This window comes from Belonocnema kinseyi, chromosome 6, assembly GCF_010883055.1.
Source record: "Belonocnema kinseyi isolate 2016_QV_RU_SX_M_011 chromosome 6, B_treatae_v1, whole genome shotgun sequence".
NCBI classification, from domain to species: Eukaryota; Metazoa; Arthropoda; class Insecta; order Hymenoptera; family Cynipidae; genus Belonocnema; species Belonocnema kinseyi.
The window spans coordinates 8,762,413-8,784,016 of NC_046662.1; the positions used below are offsets into that span (position 1 = coordinate 8,762,413).

At 27.2% G+C, this 21,604-nt stretch overlaps 1 protein-coding gene across 1 annotated transcript in view; it reads left to right on the forward strand.

Moving 5' to 3' along the window:
• The window catches only part of LOC117174467 (intraflagellar transport protein 81 homolog), a 30,991-nt gene extending 9,418 nt beyond the window's left edge, over window positions 1-21,573 (forward strand). The window contains exons 8-13 of the mRNA XM_033363618.1: window positions 8,459-8,776; window positions 11,078-11,216; window positions 11,302-11,450; window positions 16,190-16,270; window positions 16,355-16,518; window positions 21,398-21,573. Coding sequence (XP_033219509.1) covers window positions 8,459-8,776; window positions 11,078-11,216; window positions 11,302-11,450; window positions 16,190-16,270; window positions 16,355-16,518; window positions 21,398-21,494 — 948 coding nt within the window. The 3' untranslated portion in view covers window positions 21,495-21,573. The remainder of the gene's footprint in view (window positions 1-8,458; window positions 8,777-11,077; window positions 11,217-11,301; window positions 11,451-16,189; window positions 16,271-16,354; window positions 16,519-21,397) is intronic.
• The last annotated feature ends 31 nt before the right edge of the window (window positions 21,574-21,604 follow it).

Consider the following 21,604-nt stretch of genomic DNA (forward strand, 5'->3'; position numbering starts at 1 on the left):
CCCCCCCCCGCTTTCCTCATTTCCTCTTCTATCACATTCCGTGTTTTCCCTCCCTTTATATGGATTTCTTCTACTCATCCTCCCCTCACTCCCTCACTTCCCCTCCCATAATGACTCTTGACTTTCCCTCATTCATGACCCATAACTTCTCTTACTTACCCTCTCTTCATTACTCATCACTTTCCCTACTTACACTCTCCTTATTACTAATCACTTACCTTCCCCCCTTAACCTATCACTTCCCCTAATTACCCTTCCCATGGGGTGGCTCTTTTATAAAGAACTGTAGAATAAATGTGAAATGAGATTTGACCGCGGCCTAGTGGCGGCACTGACTGTACTTTTAGGCCGACAATTACAGAGGACAACAAATTGATTTTGGGAGTCTAATGAGATTATAATAGGTATACTTTATGTTTTTGGGGTCGCTGAACACGAATCCATTCGCAGAACTGAGCCAGCATGGCGGGATTTGCAGTAAAATTCAAAAAATGGTTAAAAATCTGGAATTTCTGCATAAATTCCAACCCCAAACCAACAAGCCCCAAGCCCACATGCTCCATATCAACAAATCCAAAAATCTCAAACCAACCAACCTCAATTCCACAAACCTAAATACCTCACATCTTATAATACCAATTGAGAAATTGGTATAGTTTGTGGTTGGTGGGTTTGGGGTTTGTTAGTTTGGGGGCTGTGGGTTTAAGGTGTGTACGTTTGTGGCTATGGAGCTTGTGGGTTTGGGGTTCGTGGGTTTGCGATTAATGGTTTTTGAAAATTTAATATAACAAATAAAATTTCTACACAAAAAATTAATTATCTAACCGAAAATATAAATTTTAAACAAAAAAGTTAATTCTCAACCAAATAGTTCAGTTTTCAAAGAAAAATATTATTTTTCAATAAAAGAGTTAATTTTCAACCACATTATTAAGATTTATACCAGAATTTGTGAATTTTGATGATAAAAAGACGAACTTTCTACAAAGCAGTTTTATTTTCAAGCAAAATATGAACCACCAACAATATTAATTTTCTTTCAAAAAAGACAAACTTTCCACGAAATTCTGAAATTTCAACTAAAAAAGATCAATTTACAATAAAAAATTTAAAAGATGACATATTCAGTTTCAAAAAAATTAATTTTTAGTTAAAAAAAAAAGAATTCCAACCAAATAGTTCAGTTTTCAACCCAAAAGATTTAGTTGAATCATCAACCAAATAAGATGTGTTTTCAACAACAACAAAATAAATTTCCAGCAAACTAATTGAATTTTTATCCAAAATAGTTGAGTTTTTAAACCAAAGAGACGAATTTTCAACATAACAATTGAATTTTCAATAAAAAAGTTAATTTTTAATCAAATAGTTAATTTTTAACCAAAGTAGTTGAACATTCAACCTGAAAAACAAATATTCTCCAAACAATTTAATTCTCAACCCGAAAATATCAATTATAAACAAAAGTTTTCAACTAATTAGTTTGTTTTTAACAAAAATATTGATTTTCAACAAAAAAGTAAATTTTCAACCTAAAAATATGCATTTTCGACAAAAAAGTTAATTTTCTAGCAAAATAGTTGGATTTTCAATCAAATAGTTAGTTACATTATTATCAACTAAATATTTCAATTTTGAATCAAACAGTTGAATTTTCTATTGAAATATTTGAGTTTTTAAGCCAAAAACGAATTTTCAGCAAAATAATTAAATTCTCAACCAAATGATGACAATTTGTTTATCAGAAAATATGATTTTTTAACTAAAAATATAATTGTGGATATTTAATTGAACGATTAAACGAACTTACCTGTAAGTGAAGTTCGATCGCAATTATATGAAGAAGCATCTTTCTAGAGATTACAGAATGTAGTATTCCCCTCATCTCGCTAGATGTCACGACGTTCAGAGTGGGGGAAGAAAATTTTCCCCCACACGTTACTACTTTGCGCGTTCCAAGCCAACCTCATATCTTTAGAGTATTTAAAATTGCTAAGTTCTTATAAGGGTTTAGGGATTTAGAGAAAACCCCAAAACAATTTCTAAAATTTTTTGGTGGGGTGGGACTGTAATCTCTTCGAAAGAGGCTTCTTCATATAATTGCGATCGAACTTCACTTACAGGTAAGTTCGTTTAATCGTTCAATTATATTTCAGTCGCCTCTTTCTCGAGATTACAGAATGTAGATGTTTAGAGAGAAAGAGAGCAATTTTAAATAGAGCTTTCATTTATTAAACACTCAACTCTTTTTTTTTTTTGAAAATAGGTAGTGCAAAATAATACCAAACAAATTAAAATTAAAATGAACGTCCTTTTACAAATAGTACTTGTTATAATTCTAAAACAGCAGAGGCAAAGTTATCTTTGTTCACAAGTATAGGTCGATTATAAAATTTGGCAAACATTTTCGAACTTTCAGACCATCCTGCTGTACGTCTTATTGTGTTTAAATCGACTCCTTTAGCTAAGGCAGCCGATGTAGACGCATGTCTTGTTGAATGCGAGGAAAAAACAGATATATCGATACCGCTTTTTTCTAGTACCTTTTTAATCCATTTACTAATGGTTTGAGAAGTGACAGCCGCATGTGGCTTTTTAATCGCTAGAAATAGTTTATCTTCATTTCCCCTTAATTGTTTAGTAACATTTATATATTTTCTTAGTGTAGATGATACGCATACATTAGAGTTTTGATTGAACTTTGGTAAAGTTAACAAAGGCTGTCACCTACCAGGACCCGACGTTTTTATAAGATCTGAGATTCTTATCTCTAAAACTTGTGGAGTTGAGCGGATATTACTTAATTTAATATTAGCTAAAGTCTGTGCCCTGTACTTAACGCTAGTATTACTACTTACTTTGTGAGTTAAATCTTTTGAGCTTAAACTTTGTAAAGGGTACAGCTTCTTTAAATAATCTAAGACTATTGATACATCCCATGTGTGAGAATACTTCGGCTTAGCCGGTCTCAATCTAAGTGCACCTTTTATGAATCTACTCATAATTGCATCATCACCTATCTTATCTTGAGAAATGAGGGATATTGCTGAACGAAAAGTATTTAGAGAGCTGTAAGAAACGCCTTTTTTAAAGCTTGCTGTCAAAAACGTAATAAGAGTATTTCTCTTTGGCGCGTAAAAATCGAATTTATTTTTCTCACAAAATAACCACCATTGTCGCAAGGCCAATTCGTATTGCTTAGCTGTCGCCGGAGCAAGAGATGCCAATAGTATATCTAACGCATCTGTAGGAACATTTTTTCTTAAGGAGGCTTCGCTGATACTGCGCCTGCCATTAAAAACAGGTGGCTCGCTTGTGGGTGAACTTTCCTCCTGCATGGGGATAATAATTAATTAACATCTGGATTGAAAATAAGGGGATTTCCTACCAGCATTTCTAAAAATAAAGGGTACCATGGTTGTCCTGGCCAACGAGGCACTGCAATAATACCTGATGCATTATCTTGTTTGATTTTTACAAGAGTTTTTAAAATTAAGTTAAAAGGTGGAAATGCATAAAATCTTAGATTTGTCCATTCTATCGTAAATGAATCAATTTGTAGGGCTTCTGGATCGGGTTTCCATGAGAAAAAAATTTTACACTTAGAGTTATTCCCACAGGCAAATAAATCCACACTTGGATAACCAAATTTTTTAACAATTAACTGAAATGCTTTATTATTCAGCTCCCATTCCGCGTCATTATTTTTCATTCTAAATAATCTGTCCGCTTGTTTATTATCAATTGATGCTATATAGGATGCAAACAAGAAAATCCTTCTGTTTTCTGCCCACTGCCAGATGTCTTTAGCCAGTTTATTATAGGAAGGATAGTGCACCCCGCCCATCTTATTAATATAAGATATGGCTGTTGTCCTTGTCAATCCTAAGCAGGACTTGGCAGTTACTTAATTGATCTGCTAACCTTTCTAATGCAAATTTTACTGCTAACAGCTCTCTGTAATTTATATGAAACTTCTTTTGCTCATCAACCCAAAATCCATAAACCTGATCTAAACTATTCGTAGCATCCCAACCTGTGCTAGAAGCATCTGTATAAATTTCCATTATGAAATCACCTGTTTTAATAGAGTTTGTCGTAACCGGTAATGCATTCATCCACCAATTTAAATCACAAATAATAGACTTTGGAATCAACATCTTTCTATCATAATCAAAGTTATTTGATATTAATGCTAAACATTTTTCTCTTTCCAAGGATCTTGTATATAACATTCCATACTCTACTGCTGGACAAGCTGCAGATAATTTCCCTATGATATGTGCAAAATCCTTGACTAAACAAGAAGACTTCGTGAGAAATGACCTTATTTCTATTTCTAAATTTCGTCTTTCCTCATCTGGTAGTTCAATACAATATTGTATTGAATTAATAATAAGACCGAGAAATTTGCATCTTGTAGATGGTGTAAGATTACTTTTCTTTTTGTTTACTAAAAATCCCAAAAAATTTAATAAGGCAATTGTATCTTTTGTATTTTGTTTGCAAGATTCAAAATCCTTAGCCACGCATAACATATCATCAAGGTATATTACTGATATCAGTCCTTTCGCTCTTAAATTATTTACAATAGGCTTCATCAGTTTCGTGAAAATAAACGGGCTTATATTCAAACCGAATGGTAAGCAAGTAAACTGAAAAAGTTTCCCAAAGAATTCAAACCTTAAAAACTTTCTACTGTCTTCATGAATGGGAACCATGTAACAAGAATTTACTAAATCGATGGTGCACATAAAAAACCCCGAAAAACCTAATTTTACAGCCGTTCTAAGGTCCTCTATTTTAAAATGATCTGTTCTGATAAACTCGTTCAACTTTTTTAGATTTAAAATGAAGCGAAAGGATCCATCTGGTTTACGTACAAGAAACTAGGTCGATAAAAATTGATTCTTATCTGGTCTGCAAGGTTCTATGGCGCCCTTTGCTAATTGTGAGTCTATTGCCTGTTGACAGTTATTTACTTCTTTGACTGAATCAAATTTAACTAACGGTATCTTTCCCTGTTCTACTTTCGCATCAAATTTTATCCTAAAACCCTTAATACAATTTAAAATAAAGTTATCTGATGTAATCGTTAACCAATTTTCCAAATAGTATTTCAATCTTCCTGCAACCTTGCTTACACTCATTTGAATTTCCCCTGCATCCTTGCTTTGTACCCCTAGAACTGTGCTTTTTGGTTGAATGGCTGATTTTGTGGCCTGTTTTTGAAGTACAGTCGCGGTCTTGATTGAGTCGACGGGTGGCCTTGGAAGTAGCCTGATGAATTGGGAAACGATCTTTTTCCCAGCAGGCTGCTTGAGTTTAAAGCCTGTCTTTGAGATGGTGGCATATGAAATTTTTGCCCAGGATTTTTTCTTAAGGAAACAGCTACTTTATCCATACTTCTTGCTTCTTTAATTTTTCCTGCTAGGTTTTTACCAAATAAAAATTCCTCTGACTTTGTGTCTTCAAGCACAGTTCTTGTTTCTTTATCAACCCCGGCTAGAACAAAGGCAATCTTAGACTTAGTCTGACTGTGCATCATGTCTGTGATGAGTTTTCCTGCATCATGTAGGCTTTCTAATAAGAGAACTTTATCGACACTTTCCTTTTCCTCTATAAGTGCAGACATAACCGATCCAATAGAGGCCAGGGCGGACCCCGCCGATTGTTGTCTCTTAGCCATGTAAGTGTCTCTAGTCTTAGAGTGTTTTGGTAGTTTTAGTGGAATTTCTGGATTTAATTTAAGTACCTCTAATCCGTCAGGACATTTATACTTTTCTAATAAGTTCTCCCTTTCCTCTTTCTCAATTCCATTTGAAACCCAATATTTCCATCTTTTGTGAATTGACGAATGAACCTTCAATTTTAAGGCTTTAGATTCGAGTGGATCCTGACCAAAAATCTCTGCAATTTCATCATCGATATCCACTTCATCTTTTTCTTTCTCTTCAACTATCTTGTTCAAGGCATTCTCTTTACCATCTAAAAAGGCGTAATTCACTTATATGAGACTTATCCATAGTAAAATTTATAAATAAGCTAAGTTCCATTTATTTATATCTTGATATGTATATCCGTCTTACGAGCGCGGTTTATTGTCTGAATGTATAATTATAAGAGAAACAAGAAAAAATGGCAGCTTGATTTGCCCTTATCAAGTCAGTATGTCCTGCGAGCATACATGTGACCGTTTCGTCTCTAGTGAGAGAGAACAAGATTCAAACATGGCGGCTTTGAACGAGCCATGTGTCATGTGAGCACACATGTTTATGCCTGTTCAATGGCCCATTCCCAAGCAGTGTAGGAAATAGCAGACAAAAATTAGAACGTCATGCGAACGTTTTAATATCAAGTAGGAATATTTTGTATGTTTCACCACTTAAAATGTTGTTCCAAGGTTTCATCTCTATTCGAACCTCTCAAACCACAAATAACTTCCACCTGTGTGATGGAGAGAAAAACTGAAAATCCCAAACATAATGTCTATCTAGGATTAACCATACCTTCTGAAGTTTTCTTCATCGAATTTTCATTGCTGATTAGGATTAATGGAGAGTCATCTTCTGAATTACTCCCGTCATCACCACTTCCTTCTGCATCTCGTTCAACAGACTCGAATTCTCAAAATCCTTCTTCTTCCCGACGAGCTTGCAATTGTTCCAGCTGTTCTTTTAAACGCTTAAATTCTACACTCAACAGATCCATATGTGATTTTCTTTTATTGCTCATGTTCACAGTCACTTATAAACTGAATAAACGAAAAATAACTAACGAAAAATAACTAACGAAAAACAAAAATATCTACTCTCGGAACGTGTAACCTCTAACGCACGACGAAAGAATATGAGGTTGGCTTGGAACTGGAACGCGCAAAGTAGTAACGTCTGGGGGAAAATTTTCTTCCCCCCACTCAGAACGTCGTGACATCTAGCGAGATGAAGGGAATACTACATTCTGTAATCTCGAGAAAGAGGCGACTGAAATATAATCCCAAAAGAATAAATTTTCAAGAAACAAGTTAATTTTCAACCCAATAAGATGACTTTCCAAGCAAAAACATTAAATTTTATTTTAGCATGATGAATTTTGAAAAAAATTACACTTAAACAAAATAGTACTAACTTTAACAAAAGAATTAAATTTTTAAGAAAATAACTAAATTTTCAACCTATAAACTTAAATTTTCAACAAAATAGTCGAAATTTGTTAGAAGACAATCAAAGTTTGAATAAGAAAGTTTATTTTCAATCAAAAGAGATTTCCAACAAAAAAGATGAATCTTCTGTTTTAAAAAACGAATGTTCAGCAAAACAGTTGACTTTTCGACGAAAAAAAAAATTACTTTAAAAAAAGGGTTTAATCTTTAATAAAATGGTATAATTTTTAACAAAATAATAAGATTTTCAACGAACTAGTTGAATTTTGAACAAAATAGTTAAATTTTCTGGCTAAAAAGACGTATTTCCGAGACGGTAGTTTAATTAATTGGATTAATTGGATTTTCTTATGGGATTATATTAATACAGTTCACCTTAAAGCGAAAAAAACGAGAAAAAAGGAGAATTTCCTTAAAAGTAGGGGGCAAATAGAAATTTTGTTAAAGAAGGGGAAAATGGGAAAACGTGTATGGTCGTTCTTTTTAAACCCTGGAAACCCCTATGCTTTTTTTCTTTTGTGTTTTCTTATTTCTATTTCTTCCAAGAATCCAATGGTTTTTGGTCTTTAATTTCAAAAAATTTTGTAGTTGAATTTGAATGTTGGATGAGGAGAAGGAGGAAGTGGTATTGTACAAGGAAGAGAAAGTGGTGTTTTAAAAGGAAGAAGAGATGGGTGAAGAGAAGGTTTTGTTGTCGGTGGAGGTGGAGCAAAAAGTGATGGTGTAGGAGGAGGTGGAAAAAGTGGTGTTATAGAAGGAGCAGGTGAAGAAGCAAGTGGTGTTGTAAAAAGAAGAAGTGGTGGATGAAGAGAAGATGATATTGTATGAGGTCGACGAGGAGTAGAAGGTGCCCTGGTAGGAGGATGCGGAGGCGGAGGAGAAAGAGGAGGTGTTTTAGGAGGTGAATAAAGAGAAGGTGGTGTTGTAGGTATGGGTGGAGGAAGAAAAACTGGTGTTGCAGGAGGAGGAGGTGCAGAAGGAGGTAGTGGTTTTATAAAAGGAAAAGGAGGTGAATGAAGAGAAAGTGTTGTTGTAGCAGGTGGATAAAAAGAAGTAGTTGAATGAAGAAGACGTGGTGTTGTAGGAGGTGGATAAAAAGGAGAAGGTAAATGAAAAGAAAGTGGTGTTGTGGGAAGTGGATAAGAAGAAGGTGAATGAGGAGTTGTTTTAGGAGGATGTGGTGTTGTATGAGTAGGAGGAGAAAGAGCGGGTGATCTTATAGGAGGAGGAGTAGGTGGATGAGGAGTTCAACATTTTCTAAATTTAATTGAATTTATTAAATTCTAATTTTTTTAGGCATCAGAAATGGGAGGTGATAAAATGGCTCCTTTCAGACAACAAGCAGCTGCGATCGAAAATACTAAACAAAGTGTTCTTGATGAATTAGAGAGAAAAGAAGCTACTTTAGCAGAACTGGAATCTAAGCTACAGGAAAAAAGAGAGAAAGTAAAAATGTTATCAAAGGAGACAGCACCACAAGGAGAAGAATTAAAAAAATATGTGGCACGTTTAAAAACTAGAAGTACTTTGTATAAACAATGCAGGTCTGAATTATCTGGTCTTAAAGCAGAAAATGGAGTACTTAGTCGGACTATTGAAATCTTAAATCACCAGGTTTGTGAATTTTTGGGATGAAAGTGAAATCGAAACAAATTGGATAAACAGGGCCTACAATATTTCCAATTTCGTACTATAGAAAAAAAATGAATAGTTCAATTTTCAATTTAGAAAATTAATTGTCAGCAAGAATACGAATTTTCAACAAAATAGTTAAATTTTAAACCAAAGATGTGAATTTTCAACCTACAAGATTAATTTTCAACCAAACTGTTAAATGTTCAACTAAAACTATCGATTAAAAAAAATGGTTTAATTTTTAGTTAAGAAAATTAATTTTTATCAATAAAAAATAAATTTTCAAAACATTGTTAGATTTTCAACTAAAGAGATGAATTTTCGACCAAAGAAGATTAATTTTCAAACCTGAAAGATGTTTTAGTCAAGAAAGAAAAAAATTTCAACCAATTTGCGTAATTTTTTACACCAATAGTTAAATACTCGTAAACATTCCAATTTAAGAATGGAATCGTTAAATTTTTATTTAAACAATTAATTTGCAACCAAAGAGATGAATTTTAAACTAAAATTACAAATCTTTGAACAACAAAATTTCATTTTTAACAAAGTAGTTGAATTTTTAACGAAAGGACACAAATTTCCAATCCACAAAGTCGAATTTCCAACCAAAAACGATTTTTTAGCGAATAAAGAAAAAAACCAACCAATTTCTTTTAAAGTTCAACTATTCAATTTTCAACAGGTGAATTTTAAATAGTCGAGTTTTAAAAAGTTGAATTTTCAACAGATTTTTTAAAATTAAACTATTTAATTTTCAACAACATTAATTAATTCTCAACCAAAGGGATGATTTTCAACTGAAATGATGGATCTTCACTAAAGAAAATTAATTTTTAACAAAGTAATTCAATTTTCAACCAAGTGTTTAAAATATTTTTTGGTTGAAATATGAATTATTTCATTTTTTAAAATAATTTTTCTATTTGGGTCGAAAAGTCAACCGTTTGGTTGAATATTAAAATATTAAAAGGGAATTAGAAAGAAAGCAGTCATGAAAGAAAAAAAACCGAATAGTTGAATTTTCTAGCCAAAGAGCTACATTTTCTACAACATTTAGTTTAAAAAAATTTTAATGATGTTAAAAATTCAGCGTTTGAAAATTCAAGTGTTGAATTTCTAAAAGTTATAATTTTCAACAGATTTTTCAAAAGGTGAAGTTTCAATAAAAAAGGATGATTTATGAACAAAATTGTTGTAGTTGCAATAAAATAATGAAATTGAAGCAAAAAATACGAATTTTTTTAGAAAAAAATGGAGTCCTTAGCAAAAATAGATTAATTTTTTACATAGCAGTTGTAGTTTTAACCAAAAGAGAAGAATTCTAAAAGAAAAATATAAAATTGCAAATAAAAAATTTTTCAATTAAAAAAAAAATTGTTAAGCCATACAGGCGAACTTCTACAAAACAGTTGAATTTTCAATCCACAGATATATGAATTTCAAACAAAAAGTTAATTTTTAACCCAAAAGGATAAATTTTCATCACAATTGTTGCATTTTAATTTAGATAGGATGACTTTCAATAAAACTATTGAATTTTCACCAAAATAATTATTATTTAAACCGAATAATATAATTTTACCAACAACAAATACTTATATTTTCTTAATGGATTCTATTCATTTAGTTTTGAATTTAAGTGGAAAACGACTATACAGGGTGGACACGCTGGGGCTTACATACATGGCGAGTTGAATGCTACCCGAATTGCACAACAGCAGAGGAGAAGCCATTATACAGGGGTATTTTCATATTTCGCGCCTTTAAAGTTTCATTCGGATCAGCGATTCGGTCAAGTACGTGCATCTTCGGATCAAGTATATGATAGTTTCCATGGTTGCGTTCGAAGCTTCAAACGGATAAAAGTATCAAAACAATATAGGTTATGTTATATAGTAATTTCAAATAATAAAAGTGTTTAATTAATAATGAAGTGAGATATGTGAACTGAGAAGTAAACTTCATTTTTTTTCTGTGCCAATACATTATAGAATAGAATTTGGCCGAATGGCCGATTCGAATGCAACTTTAAAGGCGCGAAATATGAAAATACCCCTGTATAATGGCTTCTCCCCTACTGTTGTGCAATTCGGATAGCATTCAACTCGCCATGTATGTAAGCCCCAGCGTATCCACCCTGTATAAAATAGACTAAAGAATAATAGTTAATAAATAAACATTAAAATTTATTTTCATTGCTTTTAAGTCCTGGACATTTTAAGCCCTGTGGATAAAAAAATATAAAAAAATATGATAAATTATCCTCATATTTTTTAGCTTTCTGAAATTCAACCAAATGATGGAATGTACAACAATATTCCGGAAGGGTTTACAGAAGAGACTGGACCTGCAATTAATGCGCAATTGTCTCAAAAAATTGCGACTCTTCAGACTCAAGTAGCTCCTTTGCTAAACGGTTAGATCTGTTTGTAAAAAGTATTAGAATATGTATTTTTTCATACTATAACTGTTTTATTTAATTTAATTATTATGTTCTTTAGAAATAAAACCAGTGCGTCAGAAAGCTCTGGAATTAGAAGAAAGATATGAAAAGGCTCGTAAAAGGCACGAATCACTTCGAACAAGTATGGAAGGTTCAAGTTATGAATTAGTACAAGAGGTGGAAAGTCTCAGGGAAACAGTAAATAAGGTAGATAATTTTAAAAATTAATTATTTCTTTAATTAATTAGAAAAACGTATTTGTAAACTTTTATTTCTTTAAAACATTATATACAAAATTTATCATATAGGAATATATTCTTTTGAATAAAATTAATGTAGATACCATATAGAATTTAATATCAACTTTTTGATCAAAGAACATGAATTTTCAATCCAAATGGACGAATTTTTCATCCTAAAAGACGAATGTTCTATAAAATAGTTGAATTTTCGACAAAAACAAGTTTTTAACAAAATAAAAAATTTCCTAAAAGGTGAATTTTCAACAAAATACATGAATTTTCGATAAAGAAAAAGATACATTTTCAATAAATAATATTAGTTTTCGACCAAAAAAGACGAATTTTCAAACAAAAATGGAATAGTTGAATTTTGAATTTAAACAATTAATTTTTAATTTAAAAAATCGACTTTTTGAATTAAATAATTCAATTTGTAATCAAAGATGAAATTTCAACTAAAATATTGAATCCTCAATCAAGAAAATAAATTTTCATATAAAAAGATAAATTCTAAACCAAGAAAATTAGTTTTATAGGAAAAAATACAAGTTTTCAGCAAAATATATTAATTTTCATCTATTGGACAGCAATATTTCATCCAAAAAATTAAAAATTAAACTAAAAAATATAAATTTTTAGTTAAAAAATTAATTTGCAACTAAAATTATGAATTTTCAACTAAAAAAATTAATATTCATTAAAGTAGTTCAAGCAACAGTTGAATGTTCAACCAAACAAGAAAAATTTTCGACAAACTACATCAATTTTCAACCCAACAAGGTGAATTTTTCACCCAATAGTTCAATTTTCAACGGAAAAACAGACGCACGTTCAACAAAATGCATGAATTTTTAACCAAACAGTTGAGTTTTCCATTTAAAAAAGTTAAAATGTCAATCAAAATTGGAATAATTAAACTTTTATTCAAAAAAATTGATTTTCAATCCCAAATAAAAACAAATTTTACACAAAATAGTTCAATTTTCAAACAAAAAGATAAATTTTCAACACAAACAATCAATTTTTGAGAAAATAGTTCAATTTTCAACCAAGTAGTTAAACTTTAAAAAAAAATTAATTCTCGATGAAAAATGCAATAGTTTATTTTTCAATAAAAACATCCCAAAAGAAATTATATGACTAATTTTCAAATATTTGCATTTTTAAACAAAAAGAATGAAATTTTAAACACAAGTGGTGAATTTTTAATAAATAGCTGAATTTTCAATACGAAAAAGATAAAACTTTTTTCAAGAATATTAATTTACTTATACATGAATTTTAAACCAAATAGTTAAATTTTCTACTAAAAGAAGATGAATTGTCGATCAAAAACGGAATACGTAGCTAAATTGTCAATTACAAAAATTAATTTTTAGCCCAAATAAAAACGAATTATACACAAAATAGTTCAATTTTCAAAAACAAAGATAAATTTTCGACCAAAACAGTCAATTTTTGAAAAAATAGTTCAATTTTCAACCAAGTAGTTGAACTTTTAACCAAAAAAAGATAAATTCCCGATGAAAAATGTAATAGTTGATTTTTTAACGAAAACCTCCTAAAAGCCTAAAATCGAAATTTCAACTAAGAAAATGAATTTTTAAATACAATTTATAATCCTTAATTAAAAACGAATTTTTAAATGAAATTTATAATCTTTAATTAAAAACGAATTTGTAACTAAATTAGTTCAATTTTCAACTATTTACTTAAATTTACAACAACAAAAAAAGATGAATTTTCATCCAAAGAAGATTTTTCAGTCAAGAAAGAAAAAAAATCGCAATTTTTAACTAAAAATGGAATAGTTAAATCTATAGTTTAAAAATGAATTTTCAACAAACAAAAAAACGAGTTTTCAATAAAATAATTAACTTTTAAATAAACTAGTTGAATTTTCAATTAAAAATGGAATAGTTACATATTCAGCTTAAAAAATAAATTTACAGTAAGAAAAACGAAGTTTCAATTAAAATTTAGAATATTTAATCAAAAAAGTGAATTTTTAAACAAAGTAGTTTAATTTTTAAAAAATGAGTTTAATTTACAACCATAAAAGATGAACGTTCATTCAATGAAGATTTTTCAGTCAAGAAAGAAAAAAATTGCAACCAAATTGCACATTCTTTATAAAAATGGTTGAATTTTCATTTAAAAAAAAGATCAATTTTTAACTAAAAATGGAATAGTTAAATCCATAGGTGAGAAATAAATTTCCAACAAAAAAACAAACGAATTTTAAATAAAATAGTTAACTTTTTAATAAAGAAGTTGAACTTTCAACCAAATTATTCAACTTTAACTACGTAGTTGAATTTTAAACAAAATTTTTTTAACGAAACAATTGTTGATATTTCAACCAAAAAATCTTCTAATTTATAATAAAAAACGAATTAATAATAAATGCGTTTTTAATCAATCAGTTGAATTTTCGACTAAGAAAAGATAAATTTTCACACAAAAATGGAATAGTTACATATTCAGTTAAAAAAATAAAATTTTCAACAAGAAAATCGAAGTTTCAACTAAGGAAATGAATTTTTAAATAAAATTTATAATCATTAATTAAGGAAATTAATTTTTAAACATAGTAGTTTAATTTTTAAAAAATCAGTTTAATTTACAACCATAAAAGATGAATTTTCATTCAATGAAGATTTTTCAGTCAAGAAAGAAAAAAAATTGCAACCAAATTGCACATTCTTTATAAAAACAGTTGAATTCTCATTTTAAAAAATATCCTTTTTTACCTAAAAATGGAATAGTTAAATCTATAGTTTAAAAATAAAGTTAAAAAAAATGAATTTTCAATAAAATAATTAACTTTTCAATAAAATAGTTGAATTTTAAACAAAACAGACAATAGTTGACATTTCAACCAAAAAATGTTTTAATTGATGATAAAAAAACGAATTAATAATAAGTTAGTTTTAAATCAAATAGTTGAATTTTCGACTATAAAAGATATATTTTCAAGAAAAAATGGAAGATACATATTCAGTTTAGAAAATAAATTTACAGCAAAAAATAAACAAAGTTTCAACTAAAAAGATGGATTCTTAAATAAAATTTATAATCTTCAATTACAAAATATTACACCAAATTGCTCATTTTAAAATTAAATTAGTTCAATTTACATAAAAAGATAAATATTGAACTGAAAATGGAATAGTTACATCTTTAGTTTGAAGATTAATTTTCATTAAAAAAAAAACGAATTTTCAATTAAAAAATTAATTAATTTCTCAATTAAAACGTTGACTTTTTAAACCAAATAGTTAAATTTTCAACCAAATAATTCAACTTTCAACTACGCAGTCGAATTTTCATCCAAAAAAGATGACTTTTAAACGAAACAGGTAGTAGTTGATATTTCAACCAAAAAGGATTTTAATTTACAATAAAAAACAAATTAATAATTAATAAGTTTTCAATCAAATAGTTAAATTTTCATGTAAACAAAATAATAAATTTTCAACCAAGAATATTAACTTTCTACCAAAAAACAAATTTGTATCAAAATACAAGAATTTTCATCCAAATAATTGAATTTTCAGTTTAAATTAATTAATTTACAACCAAAGGGAGCAACAAATTAATTTTTTTTAAAGTAATTCAATTTTCAACCAGGCTGTAGATTTTTACAATTAAAATCGATCAGCTTTCATCCAAAAAATGGAATAGTTATGTTTTTATTTAAGAAATTTAATTTTCAACCGAAAAAAACAATAAATTTTGAACAAGATATTTCAATCCTCAACTAAAAGAAGTTTTTTTTTTATAATAAGTTTTGAACTAAGCAGTTGCATTTTTAATCAAAAACAGAATAATTTTCTACCAAAATAGTGGAATTTTCAACAAAAAATGAAAAATATTCAACATAGTTTTTGAATTTAAAACCGAATAATTAAAATTTAAACCAAATTGTAGAAGTTAGTTCGCATTTTAAAAAAACAAGAAAAACAGCGAAATTTCTTTGAAAACAGGGAAAAAATAGGAGGTTTAAAGGAATTCGGTTTAAAATTAAAAAACTGTGTTGAATAATTCTTATTATTTGTTAAAAATTAACTATTTTTGTAGAAAATTAATATTTTTTTGGTTAAAAATGCAACTGCTTCGTTAAAAACTAATTTCTTTTAGTTGAGAATTGAACTATCTTGTTGAAAATATGTTGTTTTTTTACGTTGAAAATTAAATTTTTTAAGTAAAAATGTAACTATTCCATTTTTTAATGAAAGCTGATCGGTTTTAATTGAAAAATCAATTGCTTGGTTGAAAATTGAATTACTTTGTTAAACATTAATTTGCTGTTGTTAAATATTCATCCCTTTGGTTGTAAATTAATTAATTATAACTGAAAATTCATGCATTTAAAAAATTTTTTTCTTGGCAGAAAGTTAATCTTCTTGATTAAAAATTGATTCTTTTTTTTAGATGAAAATTCAACTATTTGATTAAACAGTTATTTATAATAAATTTATTTTTATTGTAAGTTAAAATATTTTTTAGTTGAGATATCAACTATTACATGTTTTGTTCAAAATGTAACAATTTTACTGAAAAGTTAATTATTTTATTTATTAGAAATATTTACAGGTGAAAAATATTAACTTTTTAATTACCTACACTACAAAGAATAGTCCAAAATATCAGAAAGTGTAATAATTTAAACATTAAATTAATAATGTCTTTTTTTCGAAGGCTACTGAAAAGACTAAAGAATTGCGAGCAGAAATTTCAAAAATGAAACTCGCTGAAGAGAGGATACAACAAGAAATAAAGGTAAGTTCTAGTTTCGTTAATTAATTTCGTTTAATTATTTTCTCAATTTCAGTAAATTAAAAAATTATATAATCATTTGTGTAGAATTATGCAAGTCAAAATGGTGGTCCAACTTATAGAGACGAATTACAAGAAGCGATCCAAACTGAGGAAAAGAAAATAAAAACCTTAAAGGAGGAAGAAAAAATGATTCAGGAGCATTCCGCTCATAACGAGTTTCAGCTTCAACAATGGAAACATCTCCAATCGTAAGTTTAGTTCTAATTATTATATATTAGTTGAAAAAAGTGGCAAAATGTAGCCTATATTTTTTTAAAAGTAGCAAATAGTGGAATATTGATTTAAATCATTTTTTTATTTTTAAAAATACATCAAGAAAAATGATTTTTAGTTAAAAATCTTTAGTTCTCATTTAAAACTTTGACTTAATTTCAAGCAATTTTTGTAAATTATTCTCTGAAATAAATAAACTTTAGAAACTAGATAAAATATTGAGAGGAAAAAATGTATATAACCGAAAAAGATTGTCTACCAAAAGAAATTAATTTTCAACAACAAAGCTATTTTTCTATAAAGAAATTAATTTTGAAATAAAAAGTTGAATTTTCCATGATAACAAATTAATTTACAAACATATATTTTAATTCTCTAGCCAAAAAGAACTTTTTCAGAAGACAGTTGAAATTTGGTTAAATATTAATTTTTTGGCTAAAAATGTTCTTTTTTCTTTAAAAATCATATTTTCTAGTTTAAGTTTCAATCTTTTTTCAAATATTCGACTCACTAACTTGAACATTGAATAATTTTGTTGCAAATTCATCTCTTCTTCTTAAAAGTTCAACTACTTGGTTAAAAAAAAAACTTTTGCATTGTTAAAAATTCAACTTTTTCGTTAAAAATCAATTTTTTGGTTGAAAAATAACGGTTTTGGTAAAAATTAATCTCTTCTGGTTTGAAAGTTTCAATTTTTGAATTTTTTGTGGAAAGTTCGAATATTTTGTAAAAATTCGTTTTGACTTTTTTTGTGGAAAAATGATCTTTTTTAGTTGAAAATTCAACTACTGGGTGAACAAAGAATATATATTTTATTCCAATTCGTCTCTTTTTGGTTGAATTCAAATGTTTTTTTTTTAAATACAAAATTAGAATATTTTGTGGTTGAAAAACCAACTATTGTTTTTTTTTGTTAAGAATTCATATTTTTGGATTTAGAATAAAAGATTTATTTTTTGTTGAAAATTCATTTTATCTGGTTTCAGATTTTTAATTTTTTTCAAAGAATTCAACTTTTTAACTTGAAACCTCAATTCTGTTTTTGAAAATTCGTCTCTTTTTCAATTTCAGTTTTGTATTTTCAACGAAAAAAAAAAGATTCTCATTTTAATAAAAAAACGGCTGAATAGTGGAATACTCAATCAAGAAGATTAATTCGCTATTAGAAAAGACAAATTTTTAATCAAATACTCCATTTTTTAACCAAATATTTGAATTTTTAACAACAGGAAGGTTAATTTTCTACTAAAAAAGACGAATTTTCAAAAAATTACAAAAATTTTCAAGTAAATTGTTTGAACAACGAACTTGGTGTTAGACAAAATTTTAATTGATCAACTTTTAGTTTATATTTTTTTCCTTTGTAAATTTTTTAAACTGAAAAAAGCTCAATTTTCAATGAAAAATCGACGAAATTTCTACAAACCAGTTGAATTTTTTAATCCAAGAAAATAGATTTTCAACCAATCGTTTTAATCTTCAATCAGTTCACTTTTAAACACAATAGTTAACTTTTCAGTTATTTGAAGCATTAATATTTCAATTAAAAATTAAACACAGTTGGATTTAACAAAAAAAAATGTATTTTTAACCAAACTTTTATATTTTTGACCAAAAAATTTAAATATTCTGTAAAAAAAGACGCGTTTCCAACAGAATACATCAATTTTCTACAAAGTTGTTTAATTTTCAAACCGAAAATACGAATTTTCTTCAAAACCGATGAATTTTCAACAAAAAAGTTCATTTTTAATCGAAAAAAATGTATTTTTAACCAGACAGTTGCAGTTTTAACCAAGAAAGGTACAATTTTTTCAGAAAGAGATGAATTTTCAAATAAAAAAAAGATGAATGTTGAAGAAAATATTCGAATTTTTAATCAAACAGGTGTATTTTTAAACAAAAAATTGGTTTTCTAAAAAAAGAGTAAAATTTCCAAAAAAATACATCAATTTTCAATTAAAAAAGTTTAATTTTCCACAAAAAAAGTTAATTTTCAACAACAAAAAGATAAATTTTTAAGCAGACAGTTGCATTTTTAACCAAGAACGTTGAAACTTCTACGGAAAGAGATGAATTTTCAAACCAAAAAGATGAATGTTCAAGAACACATTGGAATTTTTAACCAGGCAGTATGATTTTTTAATCAAACTATTGAACTTTCAACAAAATAATTTAATTTTGATTCAAATAATACAATTTTTAACGAAAAAAGACGAATTATTAACTAAAAATTTAACAGTAGAAAAGAAAAATTACATAAATTTTGAACTAAATAGTTTTATATTTTTTTCCGTTTCTAAATTTTTAAATTAAAAAGATCAATTTTCAATAAAAACTCGATGAAATTTCTACAAACATGTTGAATTTTTTAAACTAAGAAAATAGTTTTTCAATCAATCGTTTGAATACTCAATCACTAATTAAAAAAAAAAAATAGTTAAACAAAATATTTGATTACTTGAATAAAAAAAATTCATTTTGAACCAAACATTTGTATTTTTAAACAAAAAAGTAATATTTCCAAAAAAATATATAAATTTTCAATAAAAAAGCTTAATTCTCGACAAAAAGTTAATTTTCAACAAAAAAAAGATAAATGTTTAAGAAAACATTAGTATTTTTAACCAAACAGTTGTATTTTTAAACAAAAACTGATTTTCTAACAAAAAAGTAAAATTTCCAACAAAATTCAGAAAGAGATGAATTTTCAAACCAAAAATATGAATGTTCAAGGAAACATTTGAATTTTTAACCAAGAACTGGGTGGCCGTTTTAATCGACGAAATAATTTAAAAAACGTACTGACATTTTTCAATATAAAAAAATATAAATCCACGTTATCATTTTCAAGGCTCTAAATTAAAAAATTAATTAATCAACTTTAAAATGTTTAAAATTATATAATATTAAGGAATTTTAAGCTAGAAACATTAAACATTGAGAATTGAATAATTTTTAACTGAACACTTCTTAAATTAGAAATTCAATTATTTTCTTTTTAAATAGTTTAAACATCCTTGGAAAGCTTCAAAATTTCATTTCAAAATCTTGAAAAATCTAGAATTTGTTTTAAATTTAAAATTATTTTGGAAATTTTTCCAGAATTTCTAAATAACTGCAAAATTAATTGAATGTTTTCTACAATTTTCAGAAAATCCTGCAAATTTTAGAAAATTTCTCAAAAATTTGAATGTATAAATAACAATTGAACATTTATTATTTGCAAACGAAATTTGAGTAATTTTAAGAGATATGTAGAAGTTTTGAAAAGATTGAAGCGTAATGTAAAACTTGAAATAATATAAAACAAAATGTAGATATTCGCAGATTTTAAACAAAAAAATTAGATTCTTTTCAAGAATTGTGAAAGGTTTCAAAAGCATAAAAAAATTTTCTTAAGATTCCTAGGAAAATTAAAAATAACTTTTTATTTTGAAAAATTATTTTAACAGAATATTTAAAAAGTTTTTCAAAGATTTAAAGAAAATTTTCAAAAAAGATTCTAGAAGATTTTAAAAAAATACAATCTAAAATTTGCATGATTATTTTTAATCTTTTTAAAACTCTAAAATATCTCTTAAAATTATTCAAATTTTTTCCACAAATGTTCATTTGTAAATTATACATCAAAATTTAAAAATTTCACTTACAAATTAAACATTTTTCAAATAAAATAATTAAAATTGTAACGTTCAAAGTTTAATGGCCCTTCAAAATTTTAACGATTCCAGGCTTTTTATGTCAAACAATTCAGTTAAAGATTCTTTACTTTTAAATATTTAGTTTCAATTTGCTTGTCGTAAATAAAAATTCAAATATTGCTAAATATTCAATAATTAATCTTTTTTTTTATTAAAGATTTCAAATTGAATGGGCTTAAAATTGAATATTTTAGACTAAAAAAAATTTTTAATTTAATAAAATATTTTAATTAAGAATATATTATTATCAAGTTATTTTAAAGTTGAAAATAGTTTATAAATTATAAGTCACACGTTCACATTTGTTTAATGACTAAGACTTTCAATTTGAAACCGTTTAAGTTTTAACGTTAAAATCTGAAAATTCTTAAATTTTGAACTGGTTTGAAATCGTTTTCGTTTAAAATTGTTTCTTTACATAAAAAATGTAAGCTTAAAAATAAAAATTTTTAATGGAAAATTTTTAAAGTAAACAAATTTTGAATTACCCATTGCAAGATAAATAATAGCATAATTGAAAAATATAAAAATTCAATTAATTATTTAAAAACTGTTGAAATTGAACGTGGCCAGATTTTTCTTCTACAAATTTGTAAAATTCCCGGTAAAAAAAATGCACTGTCATTTCCCGGTTTCAAAAAATTCCCGGTTTTTCGGTCCAGCGGCCACCCTGAAAAAGGATAAATTTTTATAAAAAAATTATTGAACTTTCAACAAAATAATTGAATTTTCAATCAAATAATAACAATTTTTAACGAAAAAAGATGAATTATTAACTAAAAATTTAATAGTAGGAAAGAAAGTGAAGTCTGCCATAAATAAATCGAAATTTTTATCATTTGTAGACTAAAGAATAACACTTTAAATAAACATTTAAGTTCATTTATAATTCTTTACAAATATCAGGTTAGAAAAATGGACATTTTTCTTAAAAAATAAACTTAATTTTCCACTAAATATTTTTTTTTATTTTCGACTGGAGTTTAATACTTGAAAAACTTTTTGACACTATTTTTTTCAAATTTGCGACACTATTTACACAACTTTTTATCTTTAAAGTGAATTCGAGTCCTGCTAGAACCAAGAAATGTAGCTTTTAGCAGTATTATACTATTCGGTTAATATTAATAATAATAAATTTTCTTTTCAGAATTTTCGAGATCAAGTTGAAATGTGCAGAGGAAGTTAAAGAAAGAGATGGTATTGTAGTTCGAGAAAAAGGCGCGGAAACTCTCATTTTGCAATAAATAAGGAACTGATTATTTCAGATTTTTTTCCAGTTAACTGTAATTTTAAATTGACTAATAAAACACTATATAACAATAATTATTTATAAATAATTAGTAATTGTGAAAAA